Below are 17,682 nucleotides of genomic sequence, written 5' to 3'. Positions count from 1 at the left end.
TATTAGTTTTTGTTAATAAGATCGCCTATGGCTTATTCACCTTTGCCGACACTGGCAAATGGATGTATTTTCTAATGGTTTTGTGCTACCATATCTCTGAAGGGTGTTCTCTAACGTTATAAACTAGTAAAAGTAGATAACATTCCTTTGCCATCTGCACATAAAGTTCTGTAATCTTCAGAAATTTAAATTTTCTGCAACCTTTATTTTGCCTACTTAGTTAATGGAGGGGTTGTGTTATGTGCTCTCTTTTTTCCCCTATAGTTGTTGATATTCTCAGAGTAGCTTTAACGTATGGAGTTCCATTCCACCTTTATTCTGTCTAATAAAATCACAGGACATGGAAAGAATCAGAGATAATAAAAGATTAGGAAAATCTGCTTGATGTGGTTCTATTAGAGCTGCATAAAACAAGAATTCCAATTATGCTCATACTAATCGATGAAAAAACCTTGGCTTCACCATTTTCTTGTCTAAAAACAGGCCTGGTTTATTACATGTTGGATCATTTCATCTCCTGAAGTTGTAAATGTTTTTGGCAGAATCATCACTCATCCAACATTTCTTTTGTTGAAAAAGATAAGTAGCTATCGAAATGGTTCGGGGGCTCGTACACGAAACAAGAAATCACGTCTCTGAGCGTAATCACGCCCACAACTTCTTCAGATTGGTTAACCACATGAATCCTGTGACCTGACTTGGAAGAAAGAGCATGGATCAAGCTACCAAGAGTTGCATCAGGCTTGCAGGTAATTGGTGGGATGACGCTTCCTGTTCCTTTGGTTGTTGAGACGATGGTGTTCATGAAATCCATAACGGTATGCTGCCTGAAAAGAGAGAGAAATTGGAAGAAGTGAACTTGGATAAAGCAGACTTCACCGGTAACATGCTTAATATCCTCCACACTACCTGAAATTGGAGAAAAGCTCAGGTTTGAGCAGCAAGTGTCTGATGTCCCGTATGCTGAGATTTCCTATAATCTTCTTATTTGGTCCCTCTACTACAGGAAGACCACCAATTTTGTTATCTCTCATTTTCTTGAAAGCTTCCAAGATCAGTTCACCACTCTGGACACTAACAACCTGGCCAGGAAGCAGAATAATACACTTGAAGAAGTCCAAATTGAGAAGTCGGCCACGAGAAAACTAATCAGGAGTACATGTACCTCGTTAGTAGACACAAAAGGAAGGCCTACATTTGAAATAGGTTGTGCAGAAATGCAATCAAACCAGTCTCTTCCCTTGCATCCCTCCAGACCTTGAACAATTGCAGATTGAGTTATGAAGTTCTGAATATCAGGTTTCCCTGGCTCGATCACAGGTACATTTCGCAGCCGATATTTTGAAAGTAGAAGTAAGATGCTCAACATTGAACTGTTTGTTGTGACTGGAAGAAAAGGAGACCAGCGGTATGATTTAATAATCGATCCCACCTTTAGCCAGCCATAAAAAATAAAACATAAAATACAGTTAGCCTTTCCCAGATGGCTAGAAAAAGACTGGAGCTTCTTTCTATTCCCTGTCAAAGTAGTCCTCAAAATGTACATGTAAGTTATGAAAAGGTATCTTGAACACAGCATTCTGAAATTGAACTTACAGTGGTTGACTTGAAGGGTTCTTCTTGAAGAAGAACTTCGTAGAAATCCTGCCCCAAGTTGTCAGCAGCTGTCGAGGCGTCTTTTCCAGCTCCTTTTTCTGCAGCAACACCACCAACTACAGCAGCACCTACTGCAGCAGCAGTTAGCCCAGCAACCGCAACAGGACCTGTTAAACCCAATGCTACTGCTCCAAGAGCACCGACAGCACCAGTACCTATGCCAGCAGCTGCTGCAGAAGTGGCTGATAAAGCAACAGCCGCGAGCTCAGCACTCTCTAATACCCAGAGGACGATTGCTGAGTAATCTATGATTCCAAGGTACCTATCTCTCCAATCCAAACTGTCTCCAGCATCTACTTTTTTTACAGGAGCAGCCATAATGTTGCATTCAGATAAAATTCTAACAGCATCAGCAACCGACGAATCCGCTAAAATTTCAATGACTGCAAAGATTGAGTTGTGAAACACCTTTTAATTAATTAAGAAATATTGTTTGTCAGACTAACTGTAAAGGTAAGAAAATTTTGCAATCACCTTTGCCACCTGGAACTGGTGGGAATGATGAAGCTGGAATCTCTGCAAATGCAGCAGTTAAGGTCTCCTGTAATGAAAATGGCAACTTCTTTCTGGACTGTATGTTCTCAAAATATGAATCACAGATTGAAAGTTCTGAACTTTTTGTAACCTGTTGTTTTCCTGCCATATCCACACCCTGCGCATAGAACAACTTGGGCAATGAAAGGGATGGAAGGCCTAATAGGTGGTCGAAGTTCCTAGCCCATAAGAAATCATGGGTTAAAACAATTCAATCACCCCATTGAACATTGCACCCACTGAATTGTCTTCACAAAAATGAAGACCCAGATCTCATAACCTTAATCTGCTTGGATTCTGACATATTATAACAATTTTCCCATGTTATACCTGAAAAGGCTACAATTTTGTTTCCTCCTATAATCAAGTTGGGCAATTTAGTAGAAATGATGTCAAGACTTATTCAGTCATAAATGCTCAGCATGGAAATTGAGCTCTCCTCGTTTAGATTCGGAAACAAAAACCAAAAACAAAAACCTAGTATCATATCATTAAAAGAAAAGGAACATTCAGTGGCCGATGCAACCATGATCATAAAAAAAATATAAACTAAAGATGGATCTTGTATAAAAAGATCAATTCCACAGAACATACCTGCAAGCTTTACAAAAATTCTGCGTTAAGAAGTTGAATTAGGGTCCCTTCTTTGGCAAAAGCTTATGCCCACCCATTCCTCAATTCACTGATTCTACGTGGCACTGCCATGTGTTGGCATTACGAAGCTGGAAGAGTTAGAGCTGAGCACGTGTAAATTTTTTTTGCGTAAATACCTTTTTGGAGCTGCATATTCACTAGCCCGACTTAGGCAACTTAGTTGCGTATTAGTGTAGCGGCCCCCTCGTTTGATGGCGGGTTAATAATAATGTTTTATAAATATAAAAAAATTAATTTATATTTTAAAAAATATTTTTAAAAAGGTTTTGGGTGGAATGGTAATATTATATTTAAAAGTTTTGAATTTAACTGTCAAAATAAATCCAAGAGTCTTGGATGATTCTAAATACATGTATACGCTAATCATGCCAAATTTAAAATATTCAGGTCAAAATGCTTCAATTGGAGGAGCACAACTTAGTTACAATATTAAGTTATGTTATTTTCTTGATTTTGTTAATTATAATTATTTAGAAATTTTTTTATTATTAGTTATAGATTAATAAGAAAAAACATGATTTATTATAGCATGTTTTTTATTACATTTCAAAAATATTTTTTAAAAAATTAATTTTAATTTTAATTTTTTCTTTGGTTTAAATTTTTTTTATTTTCAATTTTTTTTTAATTTATTAATATTAAAAATAAATTTAAAAAAATAAAAAATATTATTTAAATATATTTTTAAATAAAAATACTTTTGAACAAAAACTATATCAGTACCAACCATAAAATAGAATTTTTATTAAATAAATAACAAATTCATAAACTAAAAGAAAGTCTAAAAACTAAATCAAATCAAAACAATTGTGAGAAACAAAAAGCATGTCCCCAACTAAATATTTTAAGAGGAGAAATAAGAATGATGAGGAATCGAAATCTCTAAATAAATAGTGCTTAAAATACATTCTCATTAAGATTTTATATCATCATGTTGTACTTAAAATATCATTAAATTCCTTAACTTAAGCATGTTTTATAATAACAAGTCTGATAATATAAGATAACTTTAATTTATGATAAATGCTTATTTTAAATGCAAGCATATCTTACAATTCAAAGGATTGATTAATGTGATTAACTATTGAAAGTGAAAGAACAAAGAAAAGGCTAAGTTTAGAAAAGAGATACTAGTTTAGTTCACACTAAAATACCATTCGGTTATTGGATCATAATTGGAGTTGTAAAACTTAAATTTAGATCTGATTTATATATATGAAAAGCTAAGATATAAGCCTAAAACTTTCATGAAGAGTCCAAAATTCAATTCTGTCATTTCAAAGTCTAGATCTTAGCATCAAAAGAGAAGTCTAAATCTCTTATGCAGCCTAAACATTGTTCAGTGTTTAGCCCATATATTGAGTTTTAGAAGTTCAAATGCACCGATTCGTTTTATGTTGGAAAGCTGAGATAATTTCCCAAAACTTTTATACAAACTATATATTCAGATTCTGATATTATCAATGACGTTTTATTCAGACAAAAAAAATAAGGATTCTCACAAAATTAAGATATGATCACCCATTCAATAATTAGTTATCAAATCAATAGTTTGAATTTTGGCCTATAAAAAAAGTCATTTGCCATATATTTAGCCATAATTATCATCATTTCATCATATCAAACTACTCACAATTTATTATTATAAATTGCATCATCAAAACCAAAAAGACATGTAATTAAACTCTTATTGATATAATTATGGCTCAACTATTACCATTCGCGGTAAATTATCTTTGTTTGTACAGTAATATCAATAAAAATTTTAGTTTTTTTTTTATAATATTAATAACCATTATTAAATTTCCATACACAGTTTATATATATTCACCGTAACTATAATTCGGATTGACATCCTCTGGTAGCTATTAAGAAAATATTCAGCGTTGTCTGTTTGTGCCGTTTTCCCCTTCTCCACCTATCATGATTTGCTACATTTTGTAGATGGCTTGTGAAGAGCACGAATGAAATTAGTGCTGTAAGTGACAATCTCAGAATGGCTGCTGTCCATGTTCTGCTCTTGTTTTGGGCTTCTCATACCATTTTGATTCCTCAGTTACTAGACATAAGGTTTTAATTTCATCCTTCGTCGTAGGAACCATGAAATCTCTTCTTTTGTCATGACTTGTTTTCCACGAGAGAAAGAGCGCAAGGCCATATTTATTTGTTAAAATGTAATATTTTTAAAAAAAAATATTTTTTTTAAAAATAAGTTATTTTCAGATGTTTACAGTATCATAAAAAATAAATTAAAAAATATTTTTAAATATTTAATCATGTAATAAAAAATATACTAAAAAATAACCTATTTATATATTTTTTCAAGTTTATTAAATTAATAAAGAATAAATTTTACAAATTAAAAAAATAAATGAGAATAAAATTTTAAAAAAATCTAATTTCATAAATTATATCATATAAAATATTAAAAATCAAATCTAATAGATAAAATAGTTAAAAAATGATAAAATTAAAAAAATATAATTTCATAAATTATTTTAAATAAAATAAATAATAATAAAAAATAAAAATAAAATCTGATAGATAAAAAATTTTAATTAAAAAATTAAGAAGAAAAAAAAAATAATAATGATATAAAAATCAAATTAAATCAAATTTTAAGAGATAAAATTAAAAAAAAATCAAAACAAAATATATAGTAATTAAAAATTTAAAAATCAAAATTAATATAATTAGTAAATAATATAATATAATATTTATAAATTTTTCAATAACTTTTAAACAATGTTTCCATCCAAAATAAAAGAAATCAATTTTTTAAAAATCAAATTAAATTTTTTATTCAAAAATATTTTACATTGAACAATTGAACAATTTTAAAACAGAAAGTGATTTTTAAAAACCACTTTCCAAGCCTAAAATGAGACAACCGGAGCCTAAATTCTCAAAGCTAATGGCAGACAAATCGAGAGAGAAATAAACTAACCGAGCTCACAGCTCTGCTCAACCACATATGCATGTTGTTTTAAACAATTAGTACTTTCATGTAATTCGAGGGCTACTGTGCATACCATGAGTGCAAGATACAGAGAAAACTTCGGACAGGCTGATAACAGTATTTGATAATGAATATATATCCTGAATTTCTGATAAAATTACATGCTACCACACCTTGCTTCAATTAGTCTTGTCAAGTGCTGGAAGACATTCAAGTATAATCTCAGCAGCACGCTCCAGTTCTTGTTCTGAGATGATCAACGGGGGCACCAGCCTAACAACATTTCCTTTTCCAGCAGTTAATATTAGAAGACTGGAATCTCGGCAGGCATCTACGAGGGGTGAAGCGGATACATCCAGCTCTATCCCAATTATAAGTCCCAAACCTCGTACTTCTCTCACATGTGAATTTCCTCCTAGTTTGTGAATTAAAAGTTCTTTGAAGGATTGACCTTTCTTGGAGACACTGGCCAAGAAACCTGGCTTTGATATTTTATCTAAAACAGCAATGGCAGCGTTACAGACAAGAGGTCCACCAGCAAAAGTGCTCCCGTGGTCTCCATATTTTATGGCAGCTGCAACTTTTTCACTCAACAATGCAGCTCCTATAGGTAGACCTCCTGCGAGAGGCTTGGCAAGTGTCATTATATCAGGGACAACACCATATGCCTCGTGTGCCCAAAGATAACCAGTTCGGCCTAAGCCACATTGGACCTGAGAACAGAATGTTTCAAAAAATACTTCTCAGTTGAACTGTGATCATTGTAGCATACATCAGAACACCTTCCAGTGCTAAACATGATATGAAGTAATTACACAGCAAAACTATTGCAATTAGGAATGAAGAATAGTATCCCATTTTCTGCCCTTTCCTTTTTAAAAGGTTGCCTGACCCTGAATCTGAAAAATGTTATCTTCCAAATAAAAAGAGAAGGAATTTTCATTGAAATTGCACTTTTGGAGCTATGGTGCTCTATCCATAGTGATGCTAATTTGTCAAGAGACTAAAAACATGTCTACAACTTGCTATTCGGATACTTTTCTATGATTGGAAGAAAACATTTTTGGTTCAGGTGGTGTGTCATGGGTGGAAATGAGGGAGAGAATAACATGCATTTAAGAGGTACCTATAACCTTAGAATCCACAATTTTATATGAGAAAACAGGATTTCAAAATGAAAAGAAGTTCACCTCGTCAAAAACCAGGAGAGACCCAGCATCATCACAAGCACTACGTAAGGACTGTAAGAATTCCTTTGTTGCACTATAAATACCACCTTCACCCTGTATAGGTTCTACAAATACAGCAGCTATCCTGCCAGACTTAATCAGTGCTGTTGCAGCCTGTACGTCACCATATTCCAGGAAATTAACTCCAGGCATGACAGGCTCAAAAGGAAATCGATACTGCTCCTTGCTTGTCAACGCCAGAGCCCCCATTGTCCTCCCATGGAAGCTATTACTAAATGAAATAAACTCTGTCGCTTGCTGCTTCTCATCAGGATTTGTAAATCGTTGATACTTCCGTGCAAACTTTATAGCAGCTTCATTTGCTTCTGTACCAGAGTTCGAGAAAAATACACGATCTGCAAATGAACAAGCCACAAGACGTCTAGCAAGCTCTACCTACAAGAGATGCATGCTTTCATTTTAACGAACTTGCCTCTAAAATTACGAGAGAAACAAAACCATGAAGGAAAAACTTACCATATACCAGCATCAAAATCACCAGATACATGTTCCCAATTCAAATCAATCACAAAGCAGACAAAATCATAATATTCTTGCAATTCATTTCATTATTACATGCAAAATTGGTCTATTAAAACTTGCAAAATGAACAGATAATAATTCCCCTGTCCATAGCATTTCACAGTTAATTCCTTTTCCTATAGCCAGTCTAAATAATAATAATAATAATCGAGAAATCTAAAAATTCACGTTTCGGATTGTAAACAAATGAAGACAACACAAAAATATATGCAATAAATAAAATAAAAAAACATTTCTAATACAATCAAAATTAAATTAACATGTGAACAAACCCTCATTATAAAAAAAAAAAATTGACAGTAAAAAAACCCATTACCTGAGGAACTGAATAGAAAACATTGCTGACATGAGTGAGCAAATTAGCTTGCTCGACAACAGCTTTGACCCAATCAGGATCCCCATGACCAAGAGCATTAACAGCAATACCAGAAGTACAATCCAAGTACTCTCGCCCTTCGGGATCATACAATTTACAACCTTTTCCACTCGCAATCACAACTGGGTTTCTTGCATATGTCCCAACTAACACCTTCCCTTCCATCTCCATAACCTCTCGACTTTTCAAATGGGTTTTGGGTCTCACTGAATCCGGTGCATGCACGTCCAGGTTAAGGCATGCTCGTAAGAAAAAAGAACGGCGAAGATTGAGATTTGGAGAAAAGGGGACCGAGATCGGGCCGTTGAGGAAGTGCTGGAGAGAACCCATTTTTTTTCCTCTTTCGTTTTGGTTAATTTGAATGAAATTAACTGCTTATAGGGTTTAAATAGGAGGGTTTTGAATTATTCTTATTATTCTCTCTCTTTTTTTTTCAGAGGTGCTGGTGGTGGTGGAATGATTTGATTTGATTTCTGCGTGATAATTGTGGGAGAAAAATGTAATGCTTCGAATTATTGCAAGTTGAGAGAATTATTGGAGTATAGAATTTTTATTTATTTATTTATTGAGATTTGAGAGGAGGGTGTTTGCTTTTTATAAAGGGAGGCTAGGGTTGAAGGTTCTGCCCTTGAGAAGAAGTTGATGATGGACGTTCGATACAGTACAGTCTAGTACCTGTAAGGTATCTAAATTAATTAATTAGTCCCTTTATTATATAAAGTTATTAAATGACCCCTTGATTATGCTCAATTAGTAATTTAGTTCTTTTCAAATATGCCCTTATTCGGTTAAAATTAAAATAGGTGAATTACATACAAATCTTTGGTTAATTTTACATTTTTTTTTAATTTATAAATTATAAGAAAATAGGAACACGTTTCTCCTCTGACCCAAAAATTGAATATGTTGCTGTTGAGCCGTTTGACTGGGAAAAAAACTCACAAAATAGAATTCTTGGATTTGAAATCCTAGCTAACTGATGGCAACGAAGGGAAAACAAGAAAAGAAAGAAACTTTAGATACACGTTCCCTCTATTTTCTTAATGATATGTTTGAAAATATGGTTAAATTATAAATAATTTTAAAATTTTATTTTAAAGTAATTTTTTTAGTATTTTTATATTATTTTAGTGAATTAATATCAAATATAAATTTTAAAAATATAAAAAAATTATTTTAATATATTTTTTAGTATAATGAAAGGTTATTGCTCATTTATTGATGATTAATTAAAGAGATATTTGAGGGTGAAGTAGCTGTTGTAGTTTAAAATATTTTTTATTTAAAAATATATTAAAAAAATATTTTTAATATTAATATATTAAAATAATATAAAAAATTAAAATTTTAAAAAACACGTAAAAAACAACTGTCTACAACGAGTGAGTTGAATACTAATGCTACCAGTGACATTCATCTTCATATTTAATTAATATTTGAAACTTATTAATTAGAAAAGGGTTAAAATCTAGATTAATATTTTTTATTTTAAATGAATATTTTTTTAATATTTTGATGTGTTGATTTTAAAAACTAAAAATACTTTAAAAATAATAAATATTAATTCTGACTATTTATGAAATTTCAACAGCTAACTAACCCCTTCTATATTTTTTATAATAAATTTTTTCTATCTGTTTTTTAATTGAAAAATACACCATCAAAGTAAAAGAAAATAATTATAGAAAAATTTCCTATGATGTATTTTATTTTATAGAAAACATTTAGGAATAGTAAAAAAAATCAACAAAAAATATTGAATTATTTATATTTTTATTATTGTATTCAATTTAATAAATAAAAAGATGTTATTGCTTTAAAATAATAAAATTGCGGCTAAAAAAACTCCTTCTATGTCAAACAAGAAACCCTAGCATTAACATAAACTTAAAAGGTGTTTGAGATTGAATTTTAAAATTTATTTTTACTTGAAAATATATTAAATAATATTTTTTATTTTTAAAAATTTATTTTTGATATTAGCATATTTAAATGATTCAAAAATACTAAAAACTTAATTTAAAACAAATAAAATTCAAGTTTTCATGAAAAGTAAATTGAACCGCAGCTCCAAATTGACATTTAGTTTGTTTGCTATATAATAATTATTTTTAAAAAAGTGGTTTTCTTATAAAGTAGATTCTTAAAAAATAAATTATTTTTTAATATTGGATAGTATTATGAAAATAAATAAAAAATATTTTCCAGCATTTAATTAAGTAATGAAAAATGAGTTGAAAAATAAAATTTTTAATTTTTTTTTCAAGTTTATTTAAAGAATGAAGACCAAAGCTTACAAATAAAAAAAGTTGGAGTATGAAATTTAAAAAAAATATTTCAAATAAAATAAATAATAATAAAAATAATAAAAATCAAATCTGACAAAAAAAGTTAAAAGATGATGAAATTAAAATAATTATAATTTCATAAACTATTTTAAATAAAAAAATAGTAATAAAAAAAGAGGGATCAAATATGATAGATAAAAATTTATAATAAAAAATGATAAAAAAACAAAAAGAATAAAAATAATGATTTTTAAGAAATAAAATTGAAATAAAAAATTCAAAACAAAATATATAACAATAAAAAAATTAAAAATTAAATTTGATAAAATCAATAAATAACAATATATTTTTATTATATTATAAAAGAAATTAATTGAGAAAATAGGATAGATTCATTTTTTTCATCTAAATTTAAAATTTGAGTTGAATATAAACCCTTTTTTTAAATAAAAAAATAATAAAAAACTAAATTATAAAATGATAAAGTAATTTTACCTTATTAATATTTATAATATTAAACAAAGATAAATATAATAAAAATAATGCAGTTGATTGTGGGGTGTGTGTGTGTGTGTCTCTTTTGCATGATTATGGCGAGAACATAAATTAACATTTTAAAAATGCCTAATTAACAAGTTCCTCAAGATCAGAAGGGATTAGCGATGAGGTTTCCTCGGTAACGTTTGGCTACATACTTTGAGTGAGATTCTCTCCTTCCTTTCTTCAGCACCATAACATCCATCTTTGAATTTTGATTCTTCTTTCAACGAGCTCTCTGTAGCTACAGGACTTGAAAATGTTCAATTAAATATCACACGACAAAGTCAAAACAATATTCAATTAGCCACTGATGATGGAGAAAAACAGGACAAAAACAGAGTCAAAACAGGGGATTAAACTAGATCAGTGGGTGGTTTAAAACATGTAAATAACCAGTGCAGCACCCTCCTCAATTGACCAGCAGGAAAGTTGTTTTGAGGTAAGATTAAGCATTGACTTTGATAATTTGGAGACTCTAAGAGACTATCAAAGCGAGGTTGAAAGAGAAAGCCAGGCCTGCCTTCAAAAGAAATGCTGCTGTAGCTTTCTTTGCCACATTATCTAAGCCACTATAACTTTGAGGCATAAAAGAGTGTTGATCGTACGCGGACTCGAAACTCCATTGACATTCCTCGGCCTTCACCTCCAAAGGATCCAAGTCAGGGAAATTACTATACCCATTGGACAGATTTTCACCATTTGCTAAAGCCTGCAAATCGTTTGTCAGGTAAATCGACAAATTCTCTAGGTGGTGCCTTGGTTATGCAAAGTTTATTCTTGGTAGTTTTTCTAAACACACACACACACACAATCTTTAACCAGAGACATTTGGTGCCATTCATGTTATTTGATTTTGTTCTTCTTCTCTCCTCTCTTTTTATTATAAAATTAGAACTATTGCTTGCTTATTATTATTTTTATATAACAAAGGTAGTGGATGAACTAATCGTATATAACAAAATAAGACTGAAGATATATTTTTTAGCTAATAACTCAATAACAATAAAATCAACAAAAAATAATGGAGAATGATATAAAATTGAACTTTTAAGTCTTTTAAAATTACTTTGAAGTGTTATTAAAAACTATACAAATCATTGTTTCTCTCTAAAAACAATATAAATGCTATATGTATTTAATTTTGCTAATTCTGTAAGAGCCAACTTTGAGGTTGTTTTCTCTTGATAAGGTTCATTGCACAAAAAACAAAAAAACTATACCCTATAACTTACATGGAAGGTTATTGAAAATAGGGATGAAGCTAAAATCTTCCAATAACAACCTATCTTTGAAAAACCATCATAGAAATTTTAGGTGGTTTTATAACTTCTTAGCTTTGTTTTAGCTTATAAAAGAAGTGAATTTCCATAAAGGAAAAAAAATAGGGAATTAGAAAAGCAAAAAAATCTAGAGAAGAAAAAATGATAAAGAAGTAAGAAAAAGTGAGGGGAAATAAGAGCAAAAAAGAAAAGAAAAAGAAGAAAGGCTAAAAAGAGATGGAAATAAGAAGAAAATGAGCTAAAACATCCATAAAAAAGGCTATGTTTTTACTAAAAGGTATACCATTTACCCTTTATAAGATGATATAGATCAATGGACACATCTTTTATATTTATTTTTAAATCTTGAATACTCAAAGTTTATCCACCATTATTAGTTGTTAATTTGATCAACAATGTATGTGTTTTGATATGTTTAATTATGTTTTGAAATAATATGCATGTTTTGATAAATATATGTTCAATGTGATAATGAATGCATAGCTTGTGATTTTAAGATATGACACACTATTAATGTAAGGTTAGTAGTTTGTTTAAATAACAACCAAGTCATTCTTGATAGTTATGTTAGTCATTTGAACTTGGTTCGATTGAAAGTATACATGTTGATAAGCATGATTTATCAAAAATATAACAATTGGTTGTTATAGATTAAATGATGTATTTTCTCAAGTCATATTTATGATACTTTTGAATGAAAACAAGTGTTAAAATCAACATAATGGTTTATTGTGTTAAAGAAATTTATTTTAAAGTTTTGTAGTAATTATTGGTTTAAGTATTGCATTACATTCTTTGTTTGTTTTCTTGAGGCATTAATAGTTCAAGCAAATTAATTTGAGTGTGCTTGAACTAAGATTGTTGAGTTTAGGATAATTGTTTTTGGGATTTTGGTTATTTTTTAGGTTTTTAGGTTTAATGTTCAAAGGATGTAATTTTAACTTTTTTACAAACTAAAATTATTAGCTTGCTTTATGTGTTTCAATTAAAGTATATATATATATGATTTTTTTCCTCCCAATTAATTCATTTAAGTATTGATTTGGAATAATCAATCCTTAATCAATTTAAAGATCTATGTTTTTTTGCTTAAGGTTATATATTTGGCATGTTATTCTCTTTGAATAACTTTTTAAAATTTAATTTTACATGTTTTAGTTATCTATAACTATGATTTGATGCAACTTAATCTTTGGATTAGATATGATTCTTGGGTTCTTATTATGTTTTTTCTGCTCTTAAAAATGTTCAACCAAAAACCATCCTTTGTCTTTGAAAAACATGTTTTTAAAGCAATTTTTGGACTTGTATTTTTAAAAATATTTTTAATATATTCATCTTTTTTTATTCTTTATTTTTCTCTCTACAAAAAGTCACAACATTTATAAGTTGAAACAAAACCATGAAGTTATAAAATCACCTAAAATTTCTATTTTTATGATAGTTTTTCAAAGATTGATTGTTATGGAAGATTCTACCTTTTTCGTTATCTTTAATAACCTTCCGTGTAAATTATAGTATATGGTTTTTATTTTGGTGCAATGTACCTTACCAAGAGAAAGAGAAAAATTGTGAAGCTTCGAAATATTGAATAATTCTACTCGAGTTCTATACCTCGAGCTTTTCCATAATTCGACGCTAAATTTTCTTCATCATTATTAAATAGGAAACATCTGGATACTCTGAAAACTTCTTATTGTGGGAGTTTTGGAGAGTTGCAAATTTGACTGTGCAATGGAGCAACAAAAGATACAAGCTTTGAACGAACTCGCTAAAGTGACCACATCCGAGAGATCCTTCCACGGCCTCTCTAATGTTGATGTAGAAAATTGCTTGACCTTCAGGAACTTGATATGGCTAACACTTGCTCAAAACCATGCATTTCTTAGGGTATCAAACTGCCCTAAACTGGTGGAAGTGGCAGGTGTTGGGAAACGGCGTGAGGTTCCAGAGGTGGTAGAAATCGACAAATTGCCATCATATAGTGAGAAAGTGGTAGAAAGAGCAGGCGAAATGGCAGAATGGAGCTACTAAAAATGATTCTTTTCATGAGTAATTCACATTGCATAGAATAGCAAGTTTGTTTTTGTTCAAATATTCTTCGAAGTAGGGTTTGTTTGTTTTTCTATGGCCTTCATTATCTCCCCTTTTATTTTCTTGTTCCTAGTTTGTCATCTAGTTCTATCCACTTCTATATCATTGTTCTCTGTAGAGTGCATCTTGTTTGTGTTCAAAGCCTGGTGTGGACAATATCCTCACACACAGAAATCCTGTCCCGATCCTTCAATACTGCTGAGGAAGAAAAATTCTGGAAAACCAAATGTTTCTGAAAGTGCATGTCCAGACAGATGCCCTGCATTATGGCTGTGAAAATGCACATAGGAGTTTTAATCAGGCATTTCATTAGTTTAGGAATTCTCGGCTGACCAGTTCCGCAAATATGTTCTGTCAATTCAAAACGTAAATGCTTACAATAATGTTTCTAAAATTTCCGAGCGATAAAAATGGCAAAATTGAAGTTTCAAAATGCTATTTCATAATAAATCCACAAGGACCATGGTATTATTCAACAAATTTATGGTTAATTACAGCATTACATATTTTGCAATCACAGCCAAATAATCTAACTGCTATAAGTAACAATCATACAACAAGCAACAGATCCAGAAGACAGGATTTTGATCAAATCGCAAATAATGATCACTTACAGAAATGCATTGAAGACGGCACAAATTAAATTTGTAGACCCCCTTTATTAGTCCAATACAAGTTCAATACATCCATGATAAGTCTTGCCGGAATGACACGGATCTTGCAGCTCCTTGAACGCCCCTTTCAGAAATTTGAGGGCAATCTTCAACAGCTAAGAAATCCAATTTGTCTGTCCCAGAAAGAGGGTACAATCCATCATCAGTAACCCCTAAACATTTTTTTAATCGTAAAATGCACAAACGAGGAAACTGCCCCACAAGCTGTAGCCCCTCGTCACTGATTTCTTGGCATCTGACAAGCTCTAAGGTTTCAAGATAGTGAGCTGAACAAAGAGCTTCCATACCAACGTCATTGAAGGAATACACATGGTCAAGAGCAAGTTCCCGAATTGGGCACATCTGAATCAAATTAAGGATTCCGTTTTGTGTAAATGAAGAAAAGGAAGGAAATTCCCCATCAGAAAAAGATATCCGGACAGATTCAAGCATTGAACAGTTCAGAGCTAGGGCTTTAAGACTTTCATCTGTTAATCTCAGTGGATTGTTCATCAGAAGTGGCAGCGAGAAATCAGAAGGAACTCGGAGTGAAATTGAGCGAAGGTTACTTGATTTTTTAGCTAAGCCTATGATGTCACAATCTCTGACTCCAACACACATATCCAAATGAATCTTCTCCAGGTTCTTGCACTTCCCCAGCGTACAAGCAAGCCCTCTCCCAGGACTGATGATACAATTCACCAGGCTAAGCTCCAACATGGATTCACAGGGGATCCACTGTTTTTGCCATCGATCAACAGCTAGCCTATCATAAACCTTCATATATCTGTAATTTGCATCCACCTCAAACTGCAACCTTTTTAGTTTTCGCCAACTAGATCCTAGCTTAATCAAATCACCCTCACCAAGTGCTCTGCAATTCTTAATTGAAAGGTCTTCCAGAGTTTCAAGCTTTCCAATGTATTCAAGCCATTCAACGCTGGTAACATTAAGACATCGAATAAGGTGAAGAATTGTAAGATTCTTGCAGCCCACAACAAGAGATAAAATGCCACAACCAGTGATTCTTGGAGTGAAATTCAACTTCAAGGCAGAAAGCTTGGAACAAGAAGCCAAGTGCCGAAGACCTACATCAGTTATGAATGTACAGTAGCTCAGTGTCAGATCAGTCAGCGAAGGACAATTATTGGCAAGAATGACAAGCCCTTGGTCATCTAATTGCTTTCCCAACTTAGACATCCAACCAGCATATGTTATTTCTACTTTTGCCAAGTTAGGAAACCTATTGCAGAGCGATGCCAGGGCTTGATTTGCAGGGTCTAGTCCACAACCAACCCTCATAGATTGTCTTTGTTCATTATCCAGTTCATAGATACGTTTACATGCTAGTGAAGCAGAGTTTTTATCTACAGTTTTCTTGACCCTGCTCAAGATATCCCACACCAATTGGTCTGGCAAATCGTCCATCGAAACTAGTTTTTTCTTCTTCCGTCAAAAAATGAACATTAGCAACAACCTGAAATTTATAACAGAACCAGCATGAAACGTTAATATATAGTAGAGGAAGATTCAAACGAAAACCACTGTGTGCTATTTGCATGAATGTTTGGAAAAATCCACATACAAGCTCTCATAAGTCACAACACACGGACAAACTCACATCATGAATCCAAAATTGAATCTAAGAAGCAGCAGTAGAGGGGGAAAAAATGATATAAGAGAAGCAGCAGTAGAGGGGGAAAAAATGATGCTCAACCAAAAAGGGAAAAAAGGTTACATTGTCATTGATTTGTTTGCACCAAACGAAAGAACCTATTGATAAAATGATAAAATAATCCCGAATTTTAATATTTCGCGAAACAAAGAAAGAAAAACTTACCCAAACCCAGATGATATCTATCCTCTAACACTATAAATCCAATCATTTCAGAACATTATTAACCCAAAAAAATCCAACCCACAAACAAACACACAAAACCCAGATGCAGAATCCCCTCAAATAATTGATAGATAGAAACGAGAGAATATCTAGTCAAATCAAGTGAAATTCATTAAAAAAGATTTGATTAGAATCAAAAGCACATGTTATACATGAATGCTGTAATTATGTACTGATGACCACAAGGAATGAAACTTTATCACCTCACAAGGGAAAGATTGTGGAGAGATTTTGATGATAATGGTAAATTTTTCTTAGATAGTCTGCGGGTGCTTGTTGGAGCAGTCGTTTCATCTGCATCTGTACAATTCAAGTTGCCTTGTATTTTTGTTTTGTTTTGTTCTTTTCTTTATAGAGATGCATCCATGTCTATATTACTTCAATCATGACATTGTCTTGCCGTAAGGATATTTGCCGTTCTCGTTGGACCTGACTTCCAAAATTATCTTTAATTATTCAATTGGTGGATTAACGTAAAATATTTTTTTATTAAAATAATATTATTTTACTTTTTATTTTTTTATTAAATTTAATTATGTCAACTAAGTTATTGATTAAATTGTTAAATCAACTGAATTTAAAAGCAAAGATGTTCTTTTACTAAATTATCCATTTAATTATTTATCTCTTTATTATTATTTTGATTTTTGCATTAAATTTTTGTTCTGTTATTTTTTTCTTTTTTTTCAATTTGGTTTCAATATGATTAGACCATTTAAATATAAATAGATTCATTCATAAGATATTCTAATAAAAGAAAAAAAATACCATAGTACAACTCAAATATATTTTGATTTTTTATATTATTATATAAAAAGAGTATTATAAATTAAGGAAAAGGACAATATGGTTTGTAATTTCTGTTTTAGCAAGGGTATTATAAATTAAGGACAAGTATGGTATGGTTTAATCATAAATTACAAAAAAAAAAACTAAATCTCATAATAAAGTTATTGTGAGATAAATTATTGTGGAT

At 31.2% G+C, this 17,682-nt stretch overlaps 3 protein-coding genes across 4 annotated transcripts; all 3 read right to left on the bottom strand.

The window, feature by feature from the left end:
• Positions 1-402: 402 nt before the first annotated feature.
• LOC105137728 (Cystathionine beta-synthase (CBS) protein) lies at positions 403-2,935 on the bottom strand. 2 transcript variants are annotated; one of them, XM_011043560.1, is made up of 6 exons: positions 2,785-2,935; positions 2,131-2,308; positions 1,597-2,039; positions 1,166-1,432; positions 910-1,082; positions 403-827 (listed from the first exon to the last, which is right to left on the bottom strand). In XM_011043560.1, the coding sequence occupies exons 2-6, from the start codon at positions 2,297-2,299 to the stop codon at positions 548-550; spliced, it is 1,332 nt and encodes a 443-aa protein (XP_011041862.1). In that variant the 5' UTR covers positions 2,300-2,308; positions 2,785-2,935; the 3' UTR covers positions 403-547. The 2 variants fall into 2 exon arrangements, with proteins under 2 accessions (XP_011041862.1, XP_011041863.1); XM_011043561.1 differs by having other exon boundaries at positions 2,131-2,316; positions 2,786-2,935.
• Positions 2,936-5,805: 2,870 nt separating this feature from the next.
• Positions 5,806-8,563, bottom strand: LOC105137726 (acetylornithine aminotransferase, mitochondrial). Its single transcript, XM_011043559.1, has 3 exons — positions 7,892-8,563; positions 6,994-7,428; positions 5,806-6,516 (listed from the first exon to the last, which is right to left on the bottom strand). Exons 1-3 carry the CDS (start codon positions 8,279-8,281, stop codon positions 5,983-5,985), a joined length of 1,359 nt encoding a protein of 452 aa, XP_011041861.1. The 5' UTR covers positions 8,282-8,563; the 3' UTR covers positions 5,806-5,982.
• A 6,015-nt stretch (positions 8,564-14,578) lies between these two features.
• LOC105137725 (RNI-like superfamily protein) lies at positions 14,579-17,105 on the bottom strand. Its single transcript, XM_011043558.1, has 2 exons — positions 16,910-17,105; positions 14,579-16,283 (listed from the first exon to the last, which is right to left on the bottom strand). Exon 2 carries the CDS (start codon positions 16,232-16,234, stop codon positions 14,831-14,833), a length of 1,404 nt encoding a protein of 467 aa, XP_011041860.1. The 5' UTR covers positions 16,235-16,283; positions 16,910-17,105; the 3' UTR covers positions 14,579-14,830.
• Positions 17,106-17,682: the final 577 nt, after the last annotated feature.

This window comes from Populus euphratica, unplaced genomic scaffold (genome assembly GCF_000495115.2).
Source record: "Populus euphratica unplaced genomic scaffold, PopEup_1.0 scaffold163.1, whole genome shotgun sequence".
NCBI classification, from domain to species: domain Eukaryota; kingdom Viridiplantae; phylum Streptophyta; class Magnoliopsida; order Malpighiales; family Salicaceae; genus Populus; species Populus euphratica.
The sequence above is the reverse complement of the archived record's forward strand: the minus strand, read 5'-3'. Positions and strand labels throughout refer to the sequence as shown.

Excerpts from the sequence above, each read along its gene's own strand:
- LOC105137726 (XM_011043559.1), bottom strand. The coding sequence starts at position 8,281 with ATGGGTTCTCTCCAGCACTTCCTCAACGGCCCGATCTCGGTCCCCTTT. Across the intron at positions 7,429-7,891 it reads TTTTCTATTCAGTTCCTCAG|GTAGAGCTTGCTAGACGTCT; the intron begins GTAATGGGTTTT and ends CATCTCTTGTAG. Across the intron at positions 6,517-6,993 it reads CTCTCCTGGTTTTTGACGAG|GTCCAATGTGGCTTAGGCCG; the intron begins GTGAACTTCTTT and ends TTCTGTTCTCAG.
- LOC105137725 (XM_011043558.1), bottom strand. The coding sequence starts at position 16,234 with ATGGACGATTTGCCAGACCAATTGGTGTGGGATATCTTGAGCAGGGTC.
- LOC105137728 (XM_011043560.1), bottom strand. The coding sequence starts at position 2,299 with ATGGCAGGAAAACAACAGGTTACAAAAAGTTCAGAACTTTCAATCTGT. Across the intron at positions 1,433-1,596 it reads AACCCTTCAAGTCAACCACT|GTGGGATCGATTATTAAATC; the intron begins GTAAGTTCAATT and ends GGCTGGCTAAAG. Across the intron at positions 1,083-1,165 it reads CTTTTGTGTCTACTAACGAG|GTTGTTAGTGTCCAGAGTGG; the intron begins GTACATGTACTC and ends CTTCCTGGCCAG.